Source organism: Notolabrus celidotus, chromosome 20 (genome assembly GCF_009762535.1).
Source record: "Notolabrus celidotus isolate fNotCel1 chromosome 20, fNotCel1.pri, whole genome shotgun sequence".
NCBI classification, from domain to species: domain Eukaryota; kingdom Metazoa; phylum Chordata; class Actinopteri; order Labriformes; family Labridae; genus Notolabrus; species Notolabrus celidotus.
This window is the reverse complement of record NC_048291.1, coordinates 8,024,991-8,044,960: the sequence shown is the minus strand read 5'-3', so window position 1 is coordinate 8,044,960 and position 19,970 is coordinate 8,024,991. Positions and strand designations below refer to the sequence as shown.

Sequence of the window (19,970 nt, the reverse complement as noted above, 5' to 3'; positions counted from 1 at the left end):
GATGAATTGTTCTGAGTTTCTTTAAACATGTTTTAATACACAGGCACTTATGAGTCCTTTCAGAATGAAAACATGCATTAATTGATAGTGAGGTTGATTGGCAACATTTTTTAGATCAGTTAAAAAATCAACAAAGAGTGTTTTAATTCATATTTTATTGACATTAAGGCAACATACATCAACTACAACAACACGATCACCATCACTTCTGATTTAAAGCCACAATGTGAAGAATTTGAAACGTCTTGTTTAGCACCCTCCTGTGTTAGTGTCACATATTACACACTTGTATAGAGATTATGTGGGATTTTAATGAGAAAATAACAGTTGCAAAGTTCAAAGACTTTTCACACTGGCTAATGTGAAAGAGTTTGTGTCTACCCGGGACTCTGGGGGGCACAGAACCTTTTAGTTCAGGGTAAAGTAGTTCTGGGGGCTAAAAGACCCCGGAACTCTTGGGCAAAATGCACCTTAACAAAGATTTAGGGAGGCCTAATACAAGTTAGCTTAAGCCTCATTATTCAAGCTAATAAACATGAACGCAGGCCTAACATGAGTGAGCTTTAGTCCTATTATTGAAGCTGCATGTCTAAGCTTTAGACACATCATTCCACTACAAATAACAGAAAAGGCTAGCTTAGCTCAGTTAAGCTTTTTGTCAAACATCTCATCAAACAGCAGCTCTGAAGCATTTCTATGATAATTAGCAGATACAAGAAAAGAAAAACTTTATCAACAAAGTCAAAGAGAGACAGGAAGAGTTATCCTCAGGTTGTTGGCAGGGCTTAATCAGCTCAGTCAGTGTTGTAATGTTTTATTCCAATCTTTTGCAGTTTTATATAATGATTAAATCTCAATGTGGCTTCAGCCTTTATATGTTTAGGATTATTTTTTGTTAAATTATTTAGTTTGGTAAAGTTTTATGATGACTTAAATGATGACAACTTTAAAATAAGACTCATTTATAATCTTTTCACTGCTTGGTTTAATCCGAATGACTTTGATTTAACTGTATCGCTTCCATGAAATACAATAACTTAAAAGCACAACATGGCTTTAAATACAGAAATAAAACATGTTAAGAGTATGCTGCTCACTATCACAGACACACAGCTCAATGAACTGTCATCACGGTGACCAGAGACTACTCGCCACTGTCTTTATTCTGGAAATCAGAACAAAACATTAGAAAATAGATAATAATAAGGATGAATATGAGTCTATACATACACTGAATGTTTGAGGTGTCATACAGATAGAGTGACTCACCTTGTTCAGGTCTCGACTCTTCACCTTCATCTTGTTGATCTGAGACTCGGCGATATCAGCTCGCTCCTCTGCCTCCTCCAGATCGTGCTGCACCTTCCTCAGCTTTGACAGGTGAGCGTTAGCCTGCTCCTCCTGCCAGGTAACAGTCATAATGACGATATTAAAAACAAATAAACAAATACAAATGTATCATAATACTAATAATGATGATATACTCACAGCCTCTTCAGCCTGTCTCTTGTACACTTTGACCTTCAGCTGCAGTTTGTCCACAAGCTCCTGCAGCCTCATCATGTTCTTCTTATCTTCATCAGACTGCAACAGAAAATCAAATAATGATCTCACATGACTCTGAGAGAAATCATTTCAACACATGAGGTCAGGTATAGAAGTTAAACATGAGCAGGCTGACATTTCATCATGTTTACTCAGTGAGTTCTTGTGCTTTTATTTTGTTAAATGACCTGAATTCTTTCTAAGCACCGACTGAGCGTTAAACCAGGTGTGCTGACAGTTTACCTGATAGGTGAGCTCTTTAACCCTGCGCTCAAGCTTACGAACTCCTTTCACAGAGTCTGATCCGTGTCTCTGCTCAGTCTCCAGCTCAGTCTCCAGCTCACGAACCTGCACACGGGTTAGGTTTCAAGGAGAAAAGAAATGACAGGAAATAAAAAAAGATGCTTCATTATGACCCCTGCAAACAAGACATTAAGCGTGTTTCTATATAGTCATAATTTTAAATGCTTGTAACCACTGCAATGGGGTAGGTGTCAGACAAGATATATTAATTACAGAGACAATATCAACAAGGAAATAAGACATTCCACTTTGTCCACAGAGGGTACAAAAAAGAGAAATAAGATCAAGGATTCGTACCCGTGTCTCCAGTTTCTGCATCTGCTTCTTCCCGCCCTTCATGGCGAGGTTTTCAGCCTCATCGAGCCGGTGCTGCAGGTCCTTCACGGTCACCTCCAAGTTCTTCTTCATCCTCTCCAGGTGAGCACAGGTGTCCTGCTCTTTCTTCAACTCCTCAGCCATCATGGCCGCCTAGAAAAAGACACACAATAACTAATGATTGAGCAGATGAGGATATGTACTAGAATTATATGATCTATAAATAATTATAGTAAATATATTACTACAAGTGTCTTTGATTCTTTCTTACGTCAGTCACAGCTTTCTTTGCTTTTTCCTCTGCGTTCCTCGCTGTCTGAACACTGTCCTCCATCTCAGCCTGAACGTTGGACAGGTCAGCCTCCAGCTTCTTGCGGCTGTTCAGCAAACTACTGTTCTGTTACACATCATGAAATAACGGGATTACATGTAAAAATATAGAGAAACATAAAAATGATGTGTTTTTTTTTTTTTCACCTTTATTAGATAGGACAGCTGAAGAGAGACAGGAAATGTAGGGAGTAGAGAGCAGGGGAAGACATGCAGGAAATGGCCGACCGGCCAGGAATTGAACCGGTGACCCCTGCTATGAGGACTGTGGCCTCTTTATGTGGGGTGCTTAGACCGCTAGGCCACCAGCGCCCCAGATGATGTGCATTTTTAACGTGATTAAATAGTATATAAAAAATAAAGGAACAGGTTTTAGTTGTTTTTTTCTTTTTTTTAAAGTGGAAGACACATTATTTTGATTAATACTGGTTGTCATTCTGACATGCAGCAACATTTGAGAATTAAGTCCCAAAAACTGCAGTTCATCGGGTGTCCACTAGAGGCTGCCCCCAAAAGTGAGTCAATCCTCATAGAGTGGAAAATTGATAGTTACAAATATTCATATGTGGGCACAGATTTAGCCTAATGGTTAAATTGCGCACCCCTATAGCAGGTGGCCCAGGTTTGATTCCAGCCTGCGGCTCCTTTCCCACACATCATTTCCCCGCTCCTTCTCCCAGTTTCCTGATCTACCCACTGTCCTCTCCTCTCTAAATAAATATGTAAAAGCCCCAAAACACAACTTAAAAAAAAATAAAATCATACATTAATCTTATATCTATAATCTGACTGATGAGTACAGGTGTGTTTCTTACCTGTGTGTGCAGCAGCTGCAGTCTCTCGCAAGCATCCAGTAGCTCCTGCTCTGCTAGCTTACGGCTCCTCTCAGTTTGCTCCAGAGCGCCTCGGACCTCCTCTATCTCCGCCTGCATGAGGTTACTCCTCCTGTCTGACAGCGCCACCTGCTCCTTCATGTCCTCGCTGCTCCTCAGGGCGTCATCCAGCTGAATCTGCAGGTCCTGTTTTGATAGAGACAACACTTCATACTCCTTTGTTTACAGAGAAAAATCCTTCTGTCAGTGTTCCTCCTTGCCACGCCCTGGATATCTATTTTATACTTCTACAAACAGCTCTGTATCTCAACCTGAGCATTCACTACAGGTTGTATATATATATATGTATTTTAATGTGTTTCACCTTGAGCTGTCCATGGATGTTCCTCAGCTGTTTCTGGGACTCGGCCGCCTGTCTGTTGGCATGGCTCAGCTGGATCTCCATCTCGTTCAGGTCTCCCTCCATCTTCTTCTTGATTCTCAGAGCGTCATTCCTGCTGCGGACCTCGGAGTCCAGCGCACTCTGCAAGGTGTCGGTGATTCTCTGACTGTTCCTCTTCAGCTGCTCCATCTCTTCATCTTTCTCTGAAAGCTTTTTGTCGACCTCAGATTTCACCTGGTTCAGCTCCAGCTGGACTCGCAGGATCTTGGACTCTCCGTGCTCTAGAGAGGCCTGAGAATAGACGATCAATTAGTCTCTAAAAATATTGAAATGCAAAAGGTTTTGTTTCTTACCTCAGCCTCCTCCAGAGATGTCTGAGCCTCAAGTTTCTCCTGCTCAGCCTGTTTCTTCGATTTCTCCAGCTCGTGGATGGTTTTTCCAGTTTCTCCCAGCTGCTCAGTCAGATCCATGATTTCCTCTGAAAGCAAAGGATGAGATGTTTTATTTATCTGCTTCTAAAAACCCAGTGTGCTCAACAAGATAAAGACGTACGCTGCAGGTTTTTATTTTCCCGTTTGAGCGTCTCCAGATGTTCCAGACATTCTTCCAGGGTGTTCTTCAACTTAAAATTCTCCGTTCCCAATTCTCGAGCCTCTTTTCCAGACGACTCCAGCTCCGCCTGACCCTCCTCGTACTTCTGCTTCCACTCTGACAGAACCTGAAAGAAATTCTTTGCTCAATATTTCAAACACAATACAGGAAATCTGAGTCATTGTCTCCATGTTTCTTCTGCAGCCTTTGTACCTGGCCAGTCCTGTTAATGCTCCTGTAAGAGGGAAATCTGAACAACATGGGATCATGAGAGTCACAAACCTTTAGCAGACTAGCCAACATAAACTCTAAGGACATAAACTATCAGCAGGACTTTGGTGGAGAATTAAACTATAATATTGTGAAATTGAAACCTTGTCAAAGTTTCTCTGTTTCTTGTCGAGAACTGCAGCAGCAGCGTTTGATCTCTCCACGTCCATCATCAGATCATCCACCTCCCCCTGCAGACGCTGCTTGGTCTTCTCCAGAGACGAACACTTGGAGTTCGCTGCCTCCACTGCCTCCTCTGCTTCCTGCAGGCGCAACGCCAGCTTCTTCCTGCAGAGGGAGACATCAAGAGACAAGATTATATCCTGTTTACTTTTATGAGATAAAACCAGATTACATCCTGTTTATTGTATTGTATAAATGCCCTGTACGATGTATCAACATTTGACTTTGTTAAATGTTTCACATGAACATCTTATTTCAGCCATAAGAAGGCCTTTTCTCACTTTGCCTCCTCGAGCTCCTCGGTGCGTTGGATGGCGTCCGTCTCATATTTGGTCCTCCACTGAGACACATCACTGTTGGCCTTGGAGAGGCAGCGATGAAGCTCAGCTTTGGCCTCCTGCTCTTCCTCATACTGCTCTCTAAGCAGCTCACAGTCATGGCGAGAGGATTGCAGAGCGTGAGCTAGAGCACTCTTAGCCTGAAGAGAAAGGACAAATATTTTTTCACTTTGTAGTTCTCATGTTTCTTTACAGCTGAGGTCCCTTATTATCTCTGAACTTTACGTCTTTCTGATCGGCTCACCTTCACCTCCTCCTCATGGAGTCTCTTCAGCTCTTCGATTTGTTGAACAAACGCCTGCTTTCCTCGACTTAACTGTGACATCAGAGATTCTTTTTCCTCAAGCTGACGAGACATTTCAGCTGGATGTGAAATGTAAAAAGATCAGAAATAAGTAAAGACAAAGAGGAGGAGGAGGAGGATTGTATATTCTATCAGCTCAATAATTAACCAACATGATCAGGATAAGGATTTTTACTTTGTTCTTAAAATGCAGAATAATAAAAAGCTGCATGATTTTTTTGTTTTTTCAGATCTGATGACATATTTCTCACCGTTTTCTGTCTGAAGTCGAGCTTTCTGACTGGACAGGTCGTTGATGAGCCTCACGTGCTCTTCCTCTTTGGTTTTCACCTCGTTCAGCTGGTCCTCCAGTGAGCGGCACATTTTCTCTAAATTAATCTTCATTAAAAAAAGGAGAGGATGTGATATTTACATCTTTAAATGGACTTGAGAATAAACAGTGTGCGAGATTTAAAGGCTAACCTTTGCCTTGGCCGTGCTCTCCATGTTGGAGACTAAGTCATCCATCTCCATCTTCAGCTCGCTCTTCTCTTTCTCCAGCTTCTGTCGGACTCTCTGGATGTTATCCAGCTGTTCTCCCAGCTCGGCTGTGCTATCGGCGTGCTTCTTCCTCAGGGCAGCCGTCGTGGCCTCGTGTTGGAGCGAACTCTCCTCCAGATCTCTGCGGAGTTTCTGAAACTCCGCCTCCCGTTTTTTGTTCATCTCCACCTGAGCGGTGGTCGCTCCTCCTGCCTCCTCCAGCCGTTCGCTCACCTCCTCCAGTTCTCTGGAGAGGTCACACCTCTGCTTCTCCACCTTAGCTCGAGCAGAACGCTCAGCCTCGATTTCCTCCTCCAGCTCCTCGATACGAGCCTGAGGACAAAGATGAAGACCAGAGAAAAAAATAAAAGAACTGAAGTAATTCATCTTTTATTAAAAAACATGAAAGGAAACCAGAGTCTGAATCTTCACCTGCAGCTCTTTGATTTTCTTCTGAAGCTGAACACCCAGAGCTTGTTCGTCTTCTAGCTTGGACTGCAGCTGGGACCACTCAAAGTCTTTCCTGAAAAATAAAACTTCCATTTTATTCAAACCTAAATCAAACTTCCTTTTCAATCAAACCTAACAGTTTATCACTTTTATCAGCCAGCAGAGTGATTCTGCTCTGATGGATCAATGCTCATTTTTAGTCCAGAAAAATGATGACACGTCTGTTTCTCCTTTATTAGAATTACTTACAAGACAGGCAAGATACCTTAAACTTAAAGCTGCAAACTTTTCTGGAGTGTGTCAGCAAACTGTTTACTTTTTTACAGCCAGCAGGTACAAAAACATTCACTTCATGTCAGCTGATAGAATTATATTCAATTAGCTTGCCAATTTTTGCTCCAAGTTTGGTCCCCTCCACCTCATGACAGAAACATCCATTCATCTGCTAAACTCTCCTCAGATTTAACCAGCGGATTTTAAACTGTTCGGTTTTCAATGTTTGTCTTAAAGAAATTATTTGATTTTAATGTTTATCCAGGCAGAAATTCTAAACTCCAACAGGAAGTAGTGAAAGAGGGCACGACTACAACAGGAAGTCAAAGAGAATTACTGCTCTCTGTTTCTATCGGCCTCTGTCACTAGCTGTTCTCTGTTTTTAACTCCGTCAGCCCTCTCTAGCCCTGTTGGTTCTCTGGTTTATGTTTCTATTAGCCTCCTCTTCCACCTTTAGCTTTTAAAAAACTATGGTATGAATGTTCGAGTCAGAGTGGAAAGCAGACAGCCTGCTCTGAAACTCATCTGTAACAAGAATCAGATTTGTTGTGAAAAACTCACTTCTTCATCTTCTCATCAAGCTGCTGCTTCTCATTCTCCAGATCCATGATGGACTCCTGAGACAGTTTCAGATCTCCCTCCAGCTTCCTCTTTGCTCGCTCCAGATCCATCCGGATCTTCTTCTCTTGTTCCAGAGACGCTTCCAGCTTCAACGCAAAGTGAATAAAGTTATCTACACATCGATGACATGAAATATGAATTTAATTCAAATATAATGTATGAATGCGTTTAAAAAAATAAATAATTTTTAGTTAAGTTTTTAGTTATCTTTAGCATCAACATCCTAAATATATCATCAACATGTCAAACACAGTAATAATCTATCAACTCGATACTTGTACCCGTCTAATCTGTAGTCTAACCTGTAGTACAGTGGTCTCACCTGGTCCACCTGCTGCTCCAGTTTGGTCTTGGCTTTGCTCACAGCGTTCAGTTTGTCCTCCTCAGCCTGAAGGTCGTCCAATGTCTGCTGATGAGCCTCCTGCAGAGCTTTCTTCTCCTTCGACAGTTTTCCGAGGTTTTCATCCTGACTCATGAGTTCTTCCGTCAGGTTCTTCACCTGAACGTTGAGAGCTAATGTGAAAATTCCTCCTTTAACGTGGCGATAATTGAACTGTTATCTGCCCCTAATTAATTTTTAACCTTGTTTTCCACGGCGTGTTTCTCCTTCTCCACTTTAGCTAGCGTAAGCTCTAAGTCATCGATGTCTCTCTTCAGCTCCGAGCTTTCGTCCTCCAGCTTCCTCTTCTTGGCGGTCAGCTCGGCGTTCACCTCCTCCTCGTCCTCAAGACGCTCCATCACCTCCTTCAGCTTGGCCTCTTGCTGGATCTTACTCTTAATGAGACCTTCACACCTCTCCTCTGCATCCTGGAGACTGTCTGCCTCCTGACACAGACACGGGTAACAATCATAACAATGATTTTATAGTTGCTACAGCTAGAAACTGATGATAATAACAGAGTCCAGCAGGTGATAAAAGTAAACAACAAACTTACAGCCTGGACTTGCAGCAGCAGGTCGTTCTTCTCTTGAACTATTGACACCATCTTCTCCTCCAGCTCTCTGCGTCTGTGATCAGATTTGCCAAGATCCTCTTTGAGTTTGGAGAAATCCACCTTCATTTGAGCCATTTCTTTCTCAGCCTCTGCGCTCTTCAGCAGAGGTTTGAGCTTGAAGTACAGCTTCATCCAGGGCCAGTGTTTCACGTTCATGAAGGAGCGGAAGTTATATTGGATGGTGTAGATTGCCTCCCTGTCAGAGTGAAGATAGGATTACTGTACTCTGATTTAAAGAATTTACCTTTTACACAAACACACCTGTCGTGTCCTTCTGATGAGCATCTAGTTCAAAATAATAGATTCTACTTTGACTCGCAAAGATTGTGCAGGTTAGCATTACGCTGTGCTTTATAACACATTCACAGAGCTGCTAACACGGCTCTAGATTCTCTAACTTCACGTTTCATGAGCTTCCTGAGTAAGCCACTTCGATACATCTAAAATCACACTCAGATAAATCTGACTCTACATGTTTTGTTTCAAATTTAAAGCCTTAAATATTTGATTTTTTTTACTTTCTGGCCATCATCTTCTGAAACTCGACCCGGACGAGGAAAGCTCGACACAGAGCCTGAGTTGACGTCACCACCTGAGCCAAACGCTCGTCTCTCATCTCCTCCAGAGCGCCGAGCAGACCAGCTTTAAAGAACACCTAAAGATAAAGAGATTAATAATCTGCAAACACCAGTTCATTTCACTACCCAAATCTCTACAGTTAATCTAAATGATAAAACCTTTGTGTGTCCAAACTTGTACTGCGTGTGATCAACGTCAATGGAGCCCAGGAGTTTCTCCGCAGCTTTCTTGTTGTCCATAAACATCCCCTCAGGGACAGCGCTGGCATTCAAGATCCTGTATCTGACAGATGATAAAAACAAAAGGGTTTTTACAAACCAAACATTATTAAATGTTTAAATTAAACTGTATTTGTACAGAGGTCAAACATTTCAACTCTATTTACCTCTGTTTGAAATCCCCATAGAGGATCCTGCTGGGAAATCCTTTCCTGCAGATACGGATTCCCTCCAGGACGCCGTTACAGCGCAGTTGATGGATAACCAGGAAGTTGTCCATGGAACCTACGACAAATGGCAACATTCATTTTAAGGTTTCTTGTATATACTTTTGAAGAGCCAGCATTCCTGATGGTAGGGGGATACATAAGTGTCTATGGCATTGGTAGCTTTCACATCTGAGAAGGCTCTATTACTTAATGCAGTAGAATAAGGATTTTGGAGAGACATGTGCTGCCATCCAGTCAATGCCTTTTCAGATAAGATTATGCATATTTCAGGATTATAATGCCAAAACACATTCTGCAGGTATCACAACAGCATGGTGCTGTAGTAGGAGAGTCCAGGTGCTAAACTGACCTGCCTGCAGTCAGACCTGTCCCATGAGCATCATAAAATTAAAAGTATGACATAGGAGACCCTGATCTGTTCAGCAGCTGAAATCTTGTATCAGGTAAGAATGGGATATTTCACTTTCAAAACTCTAAAATCTCCTCTGTTCCTAAACACTTAGATAAGATAAGATAAGAAATGATAAGATAATACTTAATTGATCCCCGTTGGGAAATTTGGTTGTTGCAGCAACACAGAGATACAGTAGTACCAAGAGTAGTACAAGAATAACAGAGCACAAATAAAGAGAGGTAGAGACTGCATTTAAATAAAAGTAAAAATAAAAATAGATAGATAAAAATAGAATTTAAAAGTATATAAAAATGTAAAACATGGTGTAAATAGTTGTAAAGTGACAGGTTGACATGGTGTGATTATTACAGATGGTAACAGGGTCATTCCAGAGTAATATAAAAAATCTATAAATAATGCACTGTGAGGCAGTTCAGGTGCAGTATGCAATATGAATAAATACATAGATATGTCTGGATACAGAGATAGAGAATAGTAAAAAAAAATATTATAAAGACAGTGACATAATCAGTTGAGCTGTAGGCAATAATAATATGATATAATATATCATAATATAATAATATGTTGTATATTGTTGTTAAAAAAGGAGGTGGTGCAACAAAAACATGATCCTGCCTCGACAGGTTTGAAACATGTTGCTGGCATCAAATTTAAAACGAGCTTTTTTCATGAATCAAAGTTTCAGTTTCAACATTTACTAAGTTGTCTTTGCACTATTTTCAATCTAATATAGGGTTTATATGATTTGCAAATCATCAAATTCCACTGTGATCAACATTTTCGTTATTTAGCAGTACAATCATAAGAGGTGTATAAAAATCACCTGGAGTTTTGGTCTCATTGGGGATCAAACAGCGCACAAAGTGAGGATGAGTCGTTCTCAGGTTTGTCATGAGCTTCCCCAGATTCTCCTGAAAGATAATTAGAGACAAGTTTAAGTTTTTGTTTCCATTCAGAAAACATTCATTTGAATTTTTATGAGTTCTGCCTTCAGAAATGTTTAGATTTGAATTACAGTTATGAGATTAGTGTACATTTTAGCTTTAAACCATGTCATGAATTTTAAAAGTTAAGTTTCTGTCAAACTCATCAGCCCAACAGATCTGTAAACTGAAAGATATCAAAAGTATTTAAGTGGAAGGGAAATAAAACAGAGATCTGTTGTATCGCTGATGTTTTGTACAGACATTCATGTTGAATGTAATTTTTTATACTTTACCAAAAAAGTTCAACGTCAGTTAGCATCATACCCTGAAAAGCGCTGATACAGTTTGGAAAGACGCTCCTTTCTTCTTGGCGGCTTTTTTGGCTCCACCTCCTGCTGCTGCTGCTGCTGCTGCTTCGGCTACAAAAACACATCACTGTGACTGTTTGGATACTGATTACTTTCACTTTGTTCTTTATACATTATAATAATGTATAAATAATGTAAAACCAGAGTTTATGTTAAACATTTAGTAAACCTCAGTGTTAAAATCTGAGTGTACCCTCTGGGCCGGAGAAGCTGGCGTACAGCATGGCCAGTATTTTGACGGAGGATTTCTGGTACAGCTGGATCACTGTGTCATTGAGAGGATCTTTGTTCTTCTCCAGCCAGCCGCTGATGTTGTAGTCCACTGTCCCTGCGTAATGCATCAGAGTGAAGTGAGCTTCAGGTTTCCCTTTGACGACCTTTGGCTTCAGGAAGCAGTTGTTTTTCCCCATGTGTTGATCGTACAGTTTGTTCTTAAAGGACGTGTCTGAAGACTTTGGGAACATACACTCCTCTTCAAGGATGGAGAAGATCCCCATCGGCTACAATTAAACAACAGTTTATTAAAGAAGTCATTATGAACTCTTAATACCCTAAAATATAGGAAATATTCAGTATCCTGACTACAAATTGATGTTCAAATAACCTCACCTTCTCAATGAGCTCGATGCAGGCTGCTAAGTCCATCCCGAAGTCAATGAACTCCCAGTCGATTCCCTCTTTCTTGTACTCCTCTTGTTCCAGCACGAACATGTGGTGGTTGAAAAACTGTTGCAGTTTCTCATTTGTAAAGTTGATGCAGAGCTGCTCCATGCTGTTATACTAAAAGACAAATTATAAATATAATGAAATATATACAGTAACTCATAAAACCTCTGGATGAAACATTGTCAAAAGGCTCTGAACACCTACGTCAAAGATTTCAAACCCTGCGATGTCGAGGACACCGATGAAATGTTGTCGTGACTGTTTGGTATCGAGCTGCTGGTTTATACGAACAACCATCCACAGGAACATCTTCTCATAGACGGATTTAGCCAGAGCACCGATGGCGTTATAAACCTGCAGAGGATTTTTTATTGTTGTACAGAAAGAGAGAGAAAAAAATACTGATTTGCTCTCCTTATTTTGGGATATACCAACAGCAAACATTATTGTATTAAATTTCTATTTATCAAAAGTCACTAACAGACATCTGCTCCTCTTATTCCTCTGCAGTGGATTAATGTGTATGATAAACATAAAACCATGAGACATCATAAACAGTCTGACCTGCTGCACGTTCTGTGATTTGGTCACATACTCATTCCCAACTTTGACTCGGGGGTAACACAGAGATTTCAGCAGATCAGCAGAGTTCAGACCCATCAAGTACGCAGCTTTATCAGCCACTGACAAACAGAATTAAAGATAGATGTTCAAATGAAGCAGAAATCAGAGAAAATATATCTTCTCTCTGGAGGAAGAATCACAGCTGAGTGATGGATGAATGACGACACCCAGTTTGTGTAACGAAAAATAGACGCTGCTCTGAGGTTTTTACCTGTTTTCTTTGTATTCAATAACTAGTCAAATTTGATATTATAACATTTTTTGTTTCTGTTTCCTTTTATAATTTCTATATGATGATAGTCTCACCCTCTGTGCCATCCGGCTCCGCCTGTTCCTCTCGCTGTTTCTGCTTAAACTTCATGTTCCCATAATGCATCACTGCTCCTGTCAGCTTGTAGATGGAGAGTTTCTCTTCATTGGTGAAACCCAGGATATCAAAAGCCTCCTGTTATAAGATAACAACATCAGATGTGAATAAATGAGGAACAACAAAAACAGTATATTATAATGTTTAACTCACGTCGGTGGCCATCAGCTCCTCAGCATCGTCGATGCTCTTCACGCTGATTTCTCCTTGGCTGACGAAGGCAAAGTCATATGGGTTTGTGGTGATCAGAAGAAGATCTGGAAGGAGAAAATAAAGCTCTGACATCTGTTTATAAATTCAAAAACAACAATTATGATGATGAAATGAATCAGTGGGTTGTATTACCAATCAGTTCTGGCTTTTTGTTGCAGGTGAGCTGATAAAAAATGTGATAACTCCTCTCTGCTGACAGCTGGAATGTCACCCTCGACTTCTCCAGCAGATCTAAAACAGAGAAAGATATTGTCACGTTCACAGACATAATATAACTCTGATTATATTCCTTACAACATGTGTTTACACTCACACGTTTCTATGTCTGCAGAGGCCAGTTTACCAGTTGCACCAAAGTGGATTCGAATAAATTTTCCCTGTTTAAAAAATGTATAATTATCTTAGTTACTATACTTGTTACTGTAAATATAGTCATGTTAAAGCAAAATAAATAATCTATCTTACAAAACGTGACGAGTTATCGTTCCTCATCGTCTTTGCATTCCCGAAAGCCTCCAGCAGAGGGTTCGCCTGGATGATTTGATCCTCCAGAGTCCCCTAAACCAACAGAAGACATGTAAACCACAACTAAGCACAGCCTGATAAAATGCATTACTCTCAAAATAATATTTATTAAATAAATACAGAATCTTAAGCTCGTCAAAGTCAGCTCACCTTCATTTTACCGTTCGCCTCTTTCTTCTTGTCTGGAGAAACTGCGATTGTCGCAAAATACTGAATGACACGTTTCGTGTTGACAGTCTTTCCTGCACCTGATTCTCCACTAAAATACACAACATTCATGAACATTTAAACTTTATATCTGTTTACAAATATCAAATATTTATTAATGTATCTAAAATGATACTTAATTAATAGCTCACGATTAAAAAAGGGAACTTACGTGATGAGAATTGACTGGTTTTCTCGATCTGCGGACGTAAAAAAAACTTCAAACTTCACAGCACAAACCGTAGCCTGCGCTCAAGTAGCCTTATCAAGCTAATCCCATCCGAAGCCTGGACCTCCTTTGGTCTCACCTCCTTCCAGTTTTCCGCTGCAAATGACTGGAATCACCTGCAACAATCCCTAAAGCTGACCTCTCTCATTCCACTTGCCACTTTCAAAAACCTAATACACCCCATAACTCAATATCACTGCACTTGCTTTTAAATTGCTTTTAAGTTGTTCACTGCTGTCATATTTTTGTATTGTATTGTTCTGTCTCTAGGTCTCTCTGTATGTAATCTCTGTTTTTTGTTTTGTCTTTTATTTATTGTCATGCCACCTATGTTGCCTTCTCGCCCAGGTCGTTATTGCAAATGAGAATTGGTTCTCAATTAACACACCTGGTTAAATAAAGGTTAAATAAAATAAATGAAAAAAAGAAGACAGTGTGAAGCTAGACTCATGACTTAGCATTGACTCCGGAGCTAACTACCTATATTCACTTAAAGCTGGGGTTGGTAGTCAGATTTAGATACACGTTTTGTTATACTTGTGGTAACTTATATAAAAGGAAGGAACCACGCAACAGCTTCTTGTTGTTACATTCTTTCTCCATGATCGGCAGAAACTTATACAGACTGTTAGCATCGTGCTGCGTTTTGTGAACGGAAGAATTCTGGAAAATGGGAAACCTTACACTGTCTGAGCTATACTTTGGAACAACAGCTCCATCTAGTGGGTGTAAGACTATTTATCATGGAGCAGGTTTAACATACTAATATATAGTTCCATGTTACAACTATACTGTTTAAAATAATCTTTATGTCTCAATGGCAATCAATACATAATGTGTTGTTAAAAAAGAATGAAAAAAGCCTCTATCTACAGCCAGAGTGAACCTGGGACAACACCAACCAATCCTTGCCACCAGGAGCCAAATTATGAAACCTATCAAATCCTCTCCTGCCGCTCTGCCCGCCTCCTGCACGTATATTTCATGTTTGTTTGTGTTTTTAATTTTCATTATGATAATTAGTGATGTTCAATACCACCGATTTCCTTTCCTATACGATACTGAGTAAAAATTCAGGCTGGTATCGGCGATACCGATACGATACTGATACTTTGTGCAAATACACCTAATGTGTCTGGTAAATCTAAAAGTAGTGTATTTCTGAGTTATTTATTCATTCATTTATTTTAAACTCTTTTGTATATATCGAGGTAGCGGCCTCATTTACAATATAGCCGAGCTAATACAACAAGGACAGAATCATACAAAGTAGGTGAAAATTGTGTTTTAAACAAAAAAAAAAGGAAATAAGTAAAACAATAAAACCATTAAAATAAACTATTGTTTAATTATTAAGAACTAGAACTAGTAGTTCCCACCAACTGCGTATCATTTAGAGAAGATCTCAATGGTTTAGTTACTTTCCACTGTGTTCCTGTTAATGATAAACATTGCCTGAAATTACTGAAGTTTAAAAAGTATCGATATTTTGATTTGAGAATCGATTTTAAAGCATAAAGATCTGGTATCGGAAGTATCGATATTTCAGTATCGATCCGCACATCACTAATGTTAATGTTTTGGTGTTTTCTTACCGCTGAGTGAGACATGAGTTGACGTAGTGCAAAACACAAACGATGTGCTGAGGACCGGTTTTGAATCAGTCACGATCATATGGTCGCGAATCAGCGGCGCTCATGCATGTGAGCAGGGGTGTCGTTTTGGAGAAGCTCCGAGGGGAGTGGGGAGGTGTTAGACGAAGTCCTGAGGAAATGCTACATTCAAATTCATGCTAGTTTTCCGTGACTAACAACCCTAGCTTTAATGTTATCATTAACATAATTATGTACCTGTTGACTTTAGTGTAGCATTTCTGTGAGTAAACTGAATGTTCAGGTTGGCATGAGGTACTTCTTCAAAGTTTGTTGGCATAAAGTTATTACAGTTAGCATGAAATTAGCCTACCGGTTAGCATGAACTGGTAGGCGTTATCAGACAGAGCAAAAATGTGAGGAGGGACCTCCATCCTCTTCTTCCCTCTGTAGGCTCGAACCACCTCGGGGTTGTAGACCGGCAGCCATTTGTAGGGATTCACCGTCACACAGAAGAGCCCGGAGTAAGTCTGAAATCACGAAAAACACCGGATGCTATGCTAGCTATTTAACAGCAATGTTGATTTGATGAGAAAAAAATCCCAGTAGTTGACTTATAAATGCTCAGTTAATTATAAGTTTATTATAATTAAAATGTTATCCTGGCTTCTAATGAGCTATTACATGATACAAATATATCTAAATTAAACAATAAAAATAAAAATAAAAAATATATATCTGTCCAACCCTGATCATCAATAATTTATACAAAGAATGGCACATCAAATAACTTAAAATACGTATTTTTACTTTTCATTTTCTCCCTGATTTTATCTAAACTCTGGTAACTCGGTCGAGGCAGGTGAATATGGTTCTGCTCGAGGTTTCTGCCTGTTAAAGAAAGTTTTCCTCACCACTGTAACTTGCTAAATATTGCGAGGTGTAATGCTAATGGTGGATTTAGATGAGGTAAGTTCTGTCAGTAAGAGGGGACTGGATCTTATCCCGTTTTGGGGACTGATCTACTAAGATCCCAAATAACAAGCGCTAATTTGCGTGTGCAAAGAATAATTTTGCATGTGCTATTTCTGGGCGTGTTGCGGGTGATCTACTAAGACTGCGTGCGCAAATGATAACGAGTGTAAAAGTGGTGCGGACCGCCCTATTTTACGAGCATTTTGCGTGTGCTATCAGCTGTCACCATGTAGAGTTTGAGAGAACCTTAAGCGATAAATGAAGTTTGAAGACATAGAGTTGGAGGTTTTAGTGGAGGAGGGAAATAAACACATCGGTGAACTCCAGCAGAGACATCTCAGCGTTAGAAACGCGATTTGGGAGTGACGCCTAGAAAAGTTAGGCGTCACTTGGATGAAGACCGTCGCCTCACTGTCCCAGGGAGCAACTATCGGGTGAACGTTTTTAATGCCTGATATCATCATCCAGCAACTGTCCCAAAGGTTCACCAGCTTAAATGGAACTGGGAACATGTTTGAGTCAATTCACCCCAACACACTGCTGCAAGCACGAGATGAGGAGTTACGCAGAGCTGCCTTGCGCAGCTCAGTGAGCGCTCATTCTCCAAGATAAAACTAACTAAAAACCCCTTGATGAGCACGATGGGACAGAATAGACTGAGTGGACATGTCATGTTATCTATTTAGAATGACAGATCAAAGAAAATGGACATACAGTGCATCGTGGACAAGTCCGCGGAGCTTAAGGCTCATCCAAACAGTGGTGAGTAGGCCGAGTACTTCATGTTGTTTTTTTGTGTGTATGTGAAGATGTGGGCCGCTGTGCCAATTTTACTAAACTGTATAGCTGTTGATACAGTGACCTAGTGTGCTCTCATTACATGAAAAAGTTAAAGTGGGTGTCAGAATGATGTGGTTGCTATCCGTGGTGCTGAACTGCTTTGAATTTGTGTTGTTTTGTTATTATTATTATTTTGTTATCTTGGTTTGATTGACTAAAACATTTAGTAATGCTTGTAAGCCCCGCTGTTGCGGGCATGTTGTAAAGCGATGTTATGATGAGCGTTACAGTGACCGCAGCCATGTGTGCGTAACGCTGTGCCAGTTTGCACCTGCCTTTCAAACGTGCTAAATATAGACGCAAATACAGCGCGCGCTATCTGCTTCAATTTGATAGATCACATTGCGTGTGCTAAATGATTACATTTGCATCTCCTCATCCCAGTATTTTGCATGTCCTGATGATCTACATGTATTCTGCATATTCACGAAGGCAAACATGCTAAATGATTTGTGAGTGCTATTTTGCTCATTTGAAAGACGCAATCCTCGGTGCTCCCTGTTAGTACGTCAGCTTTGCGCGCGCTATCAAGTTTGCACGTGTTTTTATACACGCAAACATTTAGTAGATCGGGCCCTTGGTGTTGGGTCTTTGTTAATAATATAACATAGAGTACGGTCTAGACCTGCTCTGTTTGTAAAAAGCGTTATGAGATAACGTTTGTCGTGATTTGGCGTGACACAAATAAAGATTGATTGATTGGTAACTGACATTTCATTTTAAAATACATACGTAGATCATCCAAGCAGCGTATCTCTCCTTCAGGTTAAACAGGACAGCAGGTTCATGAAGGTGAGTCATCATCACCATGTCCTCGATCTTATCGAACTTCGGAGGATTCATGGGAAACACCTGATCTTCTTTGACCGTCACCGTCTGATATATAAAATCAGGTAAGAACAAAGTTAAATACTAAAGGTTTGAAAATTTTTAAAAAGACTGAATAAACTGGAGTTCCACTGTCTAGAACACACAGCCACTTAAAATCTGTCATTGAACACATAATCAATATGATGCTTCAAGTTAAAGGTCCGAACATTCAAAAACACAGCACTGACAAAATTTACTCAAGAACAAACTAAAATAGTTTTAAGAGAAGGATTCAGTCTAATTAGACCTGATTTTTACTTCAGGTTAAATTGAAAATACCAAGGTGAAATAAAATCCACATCAGACATTCAGACTTTTAAAAAGTGGTTTGTTGATTAAAAAGTTATTGGTCAGATATTGATCGGTTTAACCCTTCACTCACCCTGTCGTCATGTGTCTTCGCTGTTACAGTCGCTCCCTCCCTCTCTGTGATCTCCGCCTTCACATAAAGCTCTTTGTCATCGCTGACGAAACAGGCTATCTTGCCGTCAAACGGACGACTCTGAGCCTCCGTCCGCTCTTGCTCAGACTTCCGGAGGAACGGAGCCGCCGGTCCAAAGATTGCCATCTCACCATCACTGCTCATCTTATCACCTGAGTGACAGAAAATATACAAACTTTCAATCATTATTATTATTATACATTTTATGAAATACACTTTGACTGACAAATATCCCAACTACAAGTCTATTCCTCTCTATACTAAGTTAAACTCTTGGTGTAACCTGGTAATCATTTTGTCCGAAAAAGAAAGTCAGAAAAAGTTTTAAAGTATAAGGGGATTAACTCAGTTGACAACTAAAAAAAAATATTGTTAGATTTTGGCAGTTCTTCTGAGATTCAAAGTGGTACCATTTGGGCTACCGTTGCCTCATGTCATCCCCCACTCTCTGCTCCCAGTATTTCCTGTCTCTCTTCAACTGTCCTATCAGTGCTCCAAAAAACTACAGCTTTTGTAGCAATAATTGAATACATTTATCCTCGCCTAGAACTGTTATGGAAATTAAAAAGAGAGGCATCACTTTGTACAGAAGAACAGTGTAGTTTGAAACAAATGAGAGAACAGAACAGGAATTAGGTTGAGTTAGTATGTCAAGAGTCAACAGTTATATGTACAGCTGAAAAACACACTAACGTCATGGAGGATTTATGATTAGACTTTTAGGGGTTTTTTTAAGTTATAATTTTGGCCCTTTTGCCTTTATTTAATAGGACAGCTGAAGAGAGACAGGAAATGTGGGGAGTAGAGAGCGGGGAAATACATGCAGTAAGTCGACCGCTAGGCCACCAGCGCCCCATGATTAGACGTTTTGAACCCACATGATTCAGCATAAGAAAACAAGTTTTACCTTTCTTCATCTCTACAAGGCATTTAAAAGTATGTACTTTTTAATATTCAAATCAGGGTGTTTATGTCTGAAAAGAAGAGAAGAAGAAAAAACAGCTAGCTATCTAGCCTTCAAAAAGTGTGTGGCTTTTTACTAAAGTACAGATTTCATTAAGGTGCTTGGGGCAACGTGTAACGCAGAATCCGACGCAGAAGATGTTAAGTCCTTATTTAATATGTAGTTTCTGTCATTAGTTAGGAAAAATTGTGAAAATCTGGGAATAAATTCCTGGCCAAAAAATTTCTTCACCAATGTGTTCATAAAGGTATCTAATAACAAATATTAAAAGATATAATCTCAACTCCTGTAGCAAAATCTGTGATAGCTGTTTAAAGCTTGGGTAAGTGGAACCTTAGTGGTGAAAAATTGAAAATGTTGCTGCAGTCCCCATCACAAATACAGTGTATGAATTGGATGAGCTCCTTTCAGAGCCACTGGATCCAGTGTTGGAAAGGGCTCATAATGGTCTCTACCTGGCATCCTATC

At 40.0% G+C, this 19,970-nt stretch overlaps 1 protein-coding gene across 1 annotated transcript; it reads right to left on the bottom strand.

Moving 5' to 3' along the window:
- Nucleotides 1–138: 138 nt before the first annotated feature.
- On the bottom strand, nt 139–18,682 carry LOC117832712 (myosin-1B-like). The gene is made up of 39 exons (XM_034711953.1): nt 18,479–18,682; nt 17,959–18,102; nt 15,785–15,941; nt 13,763–13,790; nt 13,534–13,642; nt 13,324–13,416; nt 13,172–13,235; nt 12,991–13,089; nt 12,799–12,902; nt 12,585–12,723; nt 12,219–12,337; nt 11,859–12,008; nt 11,598–11,768; nt 11,182–11,488; nt 10,945–11,039; nt 10,518–10,605; nt 9,217–9,334; nt 8,990–9,113; nt 8,771–8,907; nt 8,193–8,448; nt 7,840–8,082; nt 7,580–7,756; nt 7,198–7,343; nt 6,346–6,436; nt 5,857–6,246; nt 5,646–5,772; nt 5,335–5,453; nt 5,034–5,230; nt 4,674–4,857; nt 4,261–4,426; nt 4,062–4,186; nt 3,691–3,999; nt 3,309–3,512; nt 2,435–2,560; nt 2,146–2,316; nt 1,789–1,893; nt 1,489–1,584; nt 1,270–1,401; nt 139–1,165 (listed from the first exon to the last, which is right to left on the bottom strand). The coding sequence occupies exons 1-39, from the start codon at nt 18,680–18,682 to the stop codon at nt 1,145–1,147; spliced, it is 5,835 nt and encodes a 1,944-aa protein (XP_034567844.1). The 3' UTR covers nt 139–1,144.
- Nucleotides 18,683–19,970: the final 1,288 nt, after the last annotated feature.

Bases quoted from the DNA above. Each gene is read 5' to 3' on its own strand.
- LOC117832712 (XM_034711953.1), bottom strand. From the start codon at position 18,682: ATGAGCAGTGATGGTGAGATGGCAATCTTTGGACCGGCGGCTCCGTTC. The intron at 18,103-18,478 runs GTGAGTGAAGGG...TTTATATATCAG, and splicing joins CGAAGACACATGACGACAGG to ACGGTGACGGTCAAAGAAGA. The intron at 2,561-3,308 runs GTAAGAAACACA...GATGTGTAACAG, and splicing joins TGCAGCTGCTGCACACACAG to AACAGTAGTTTGCTGAACAG.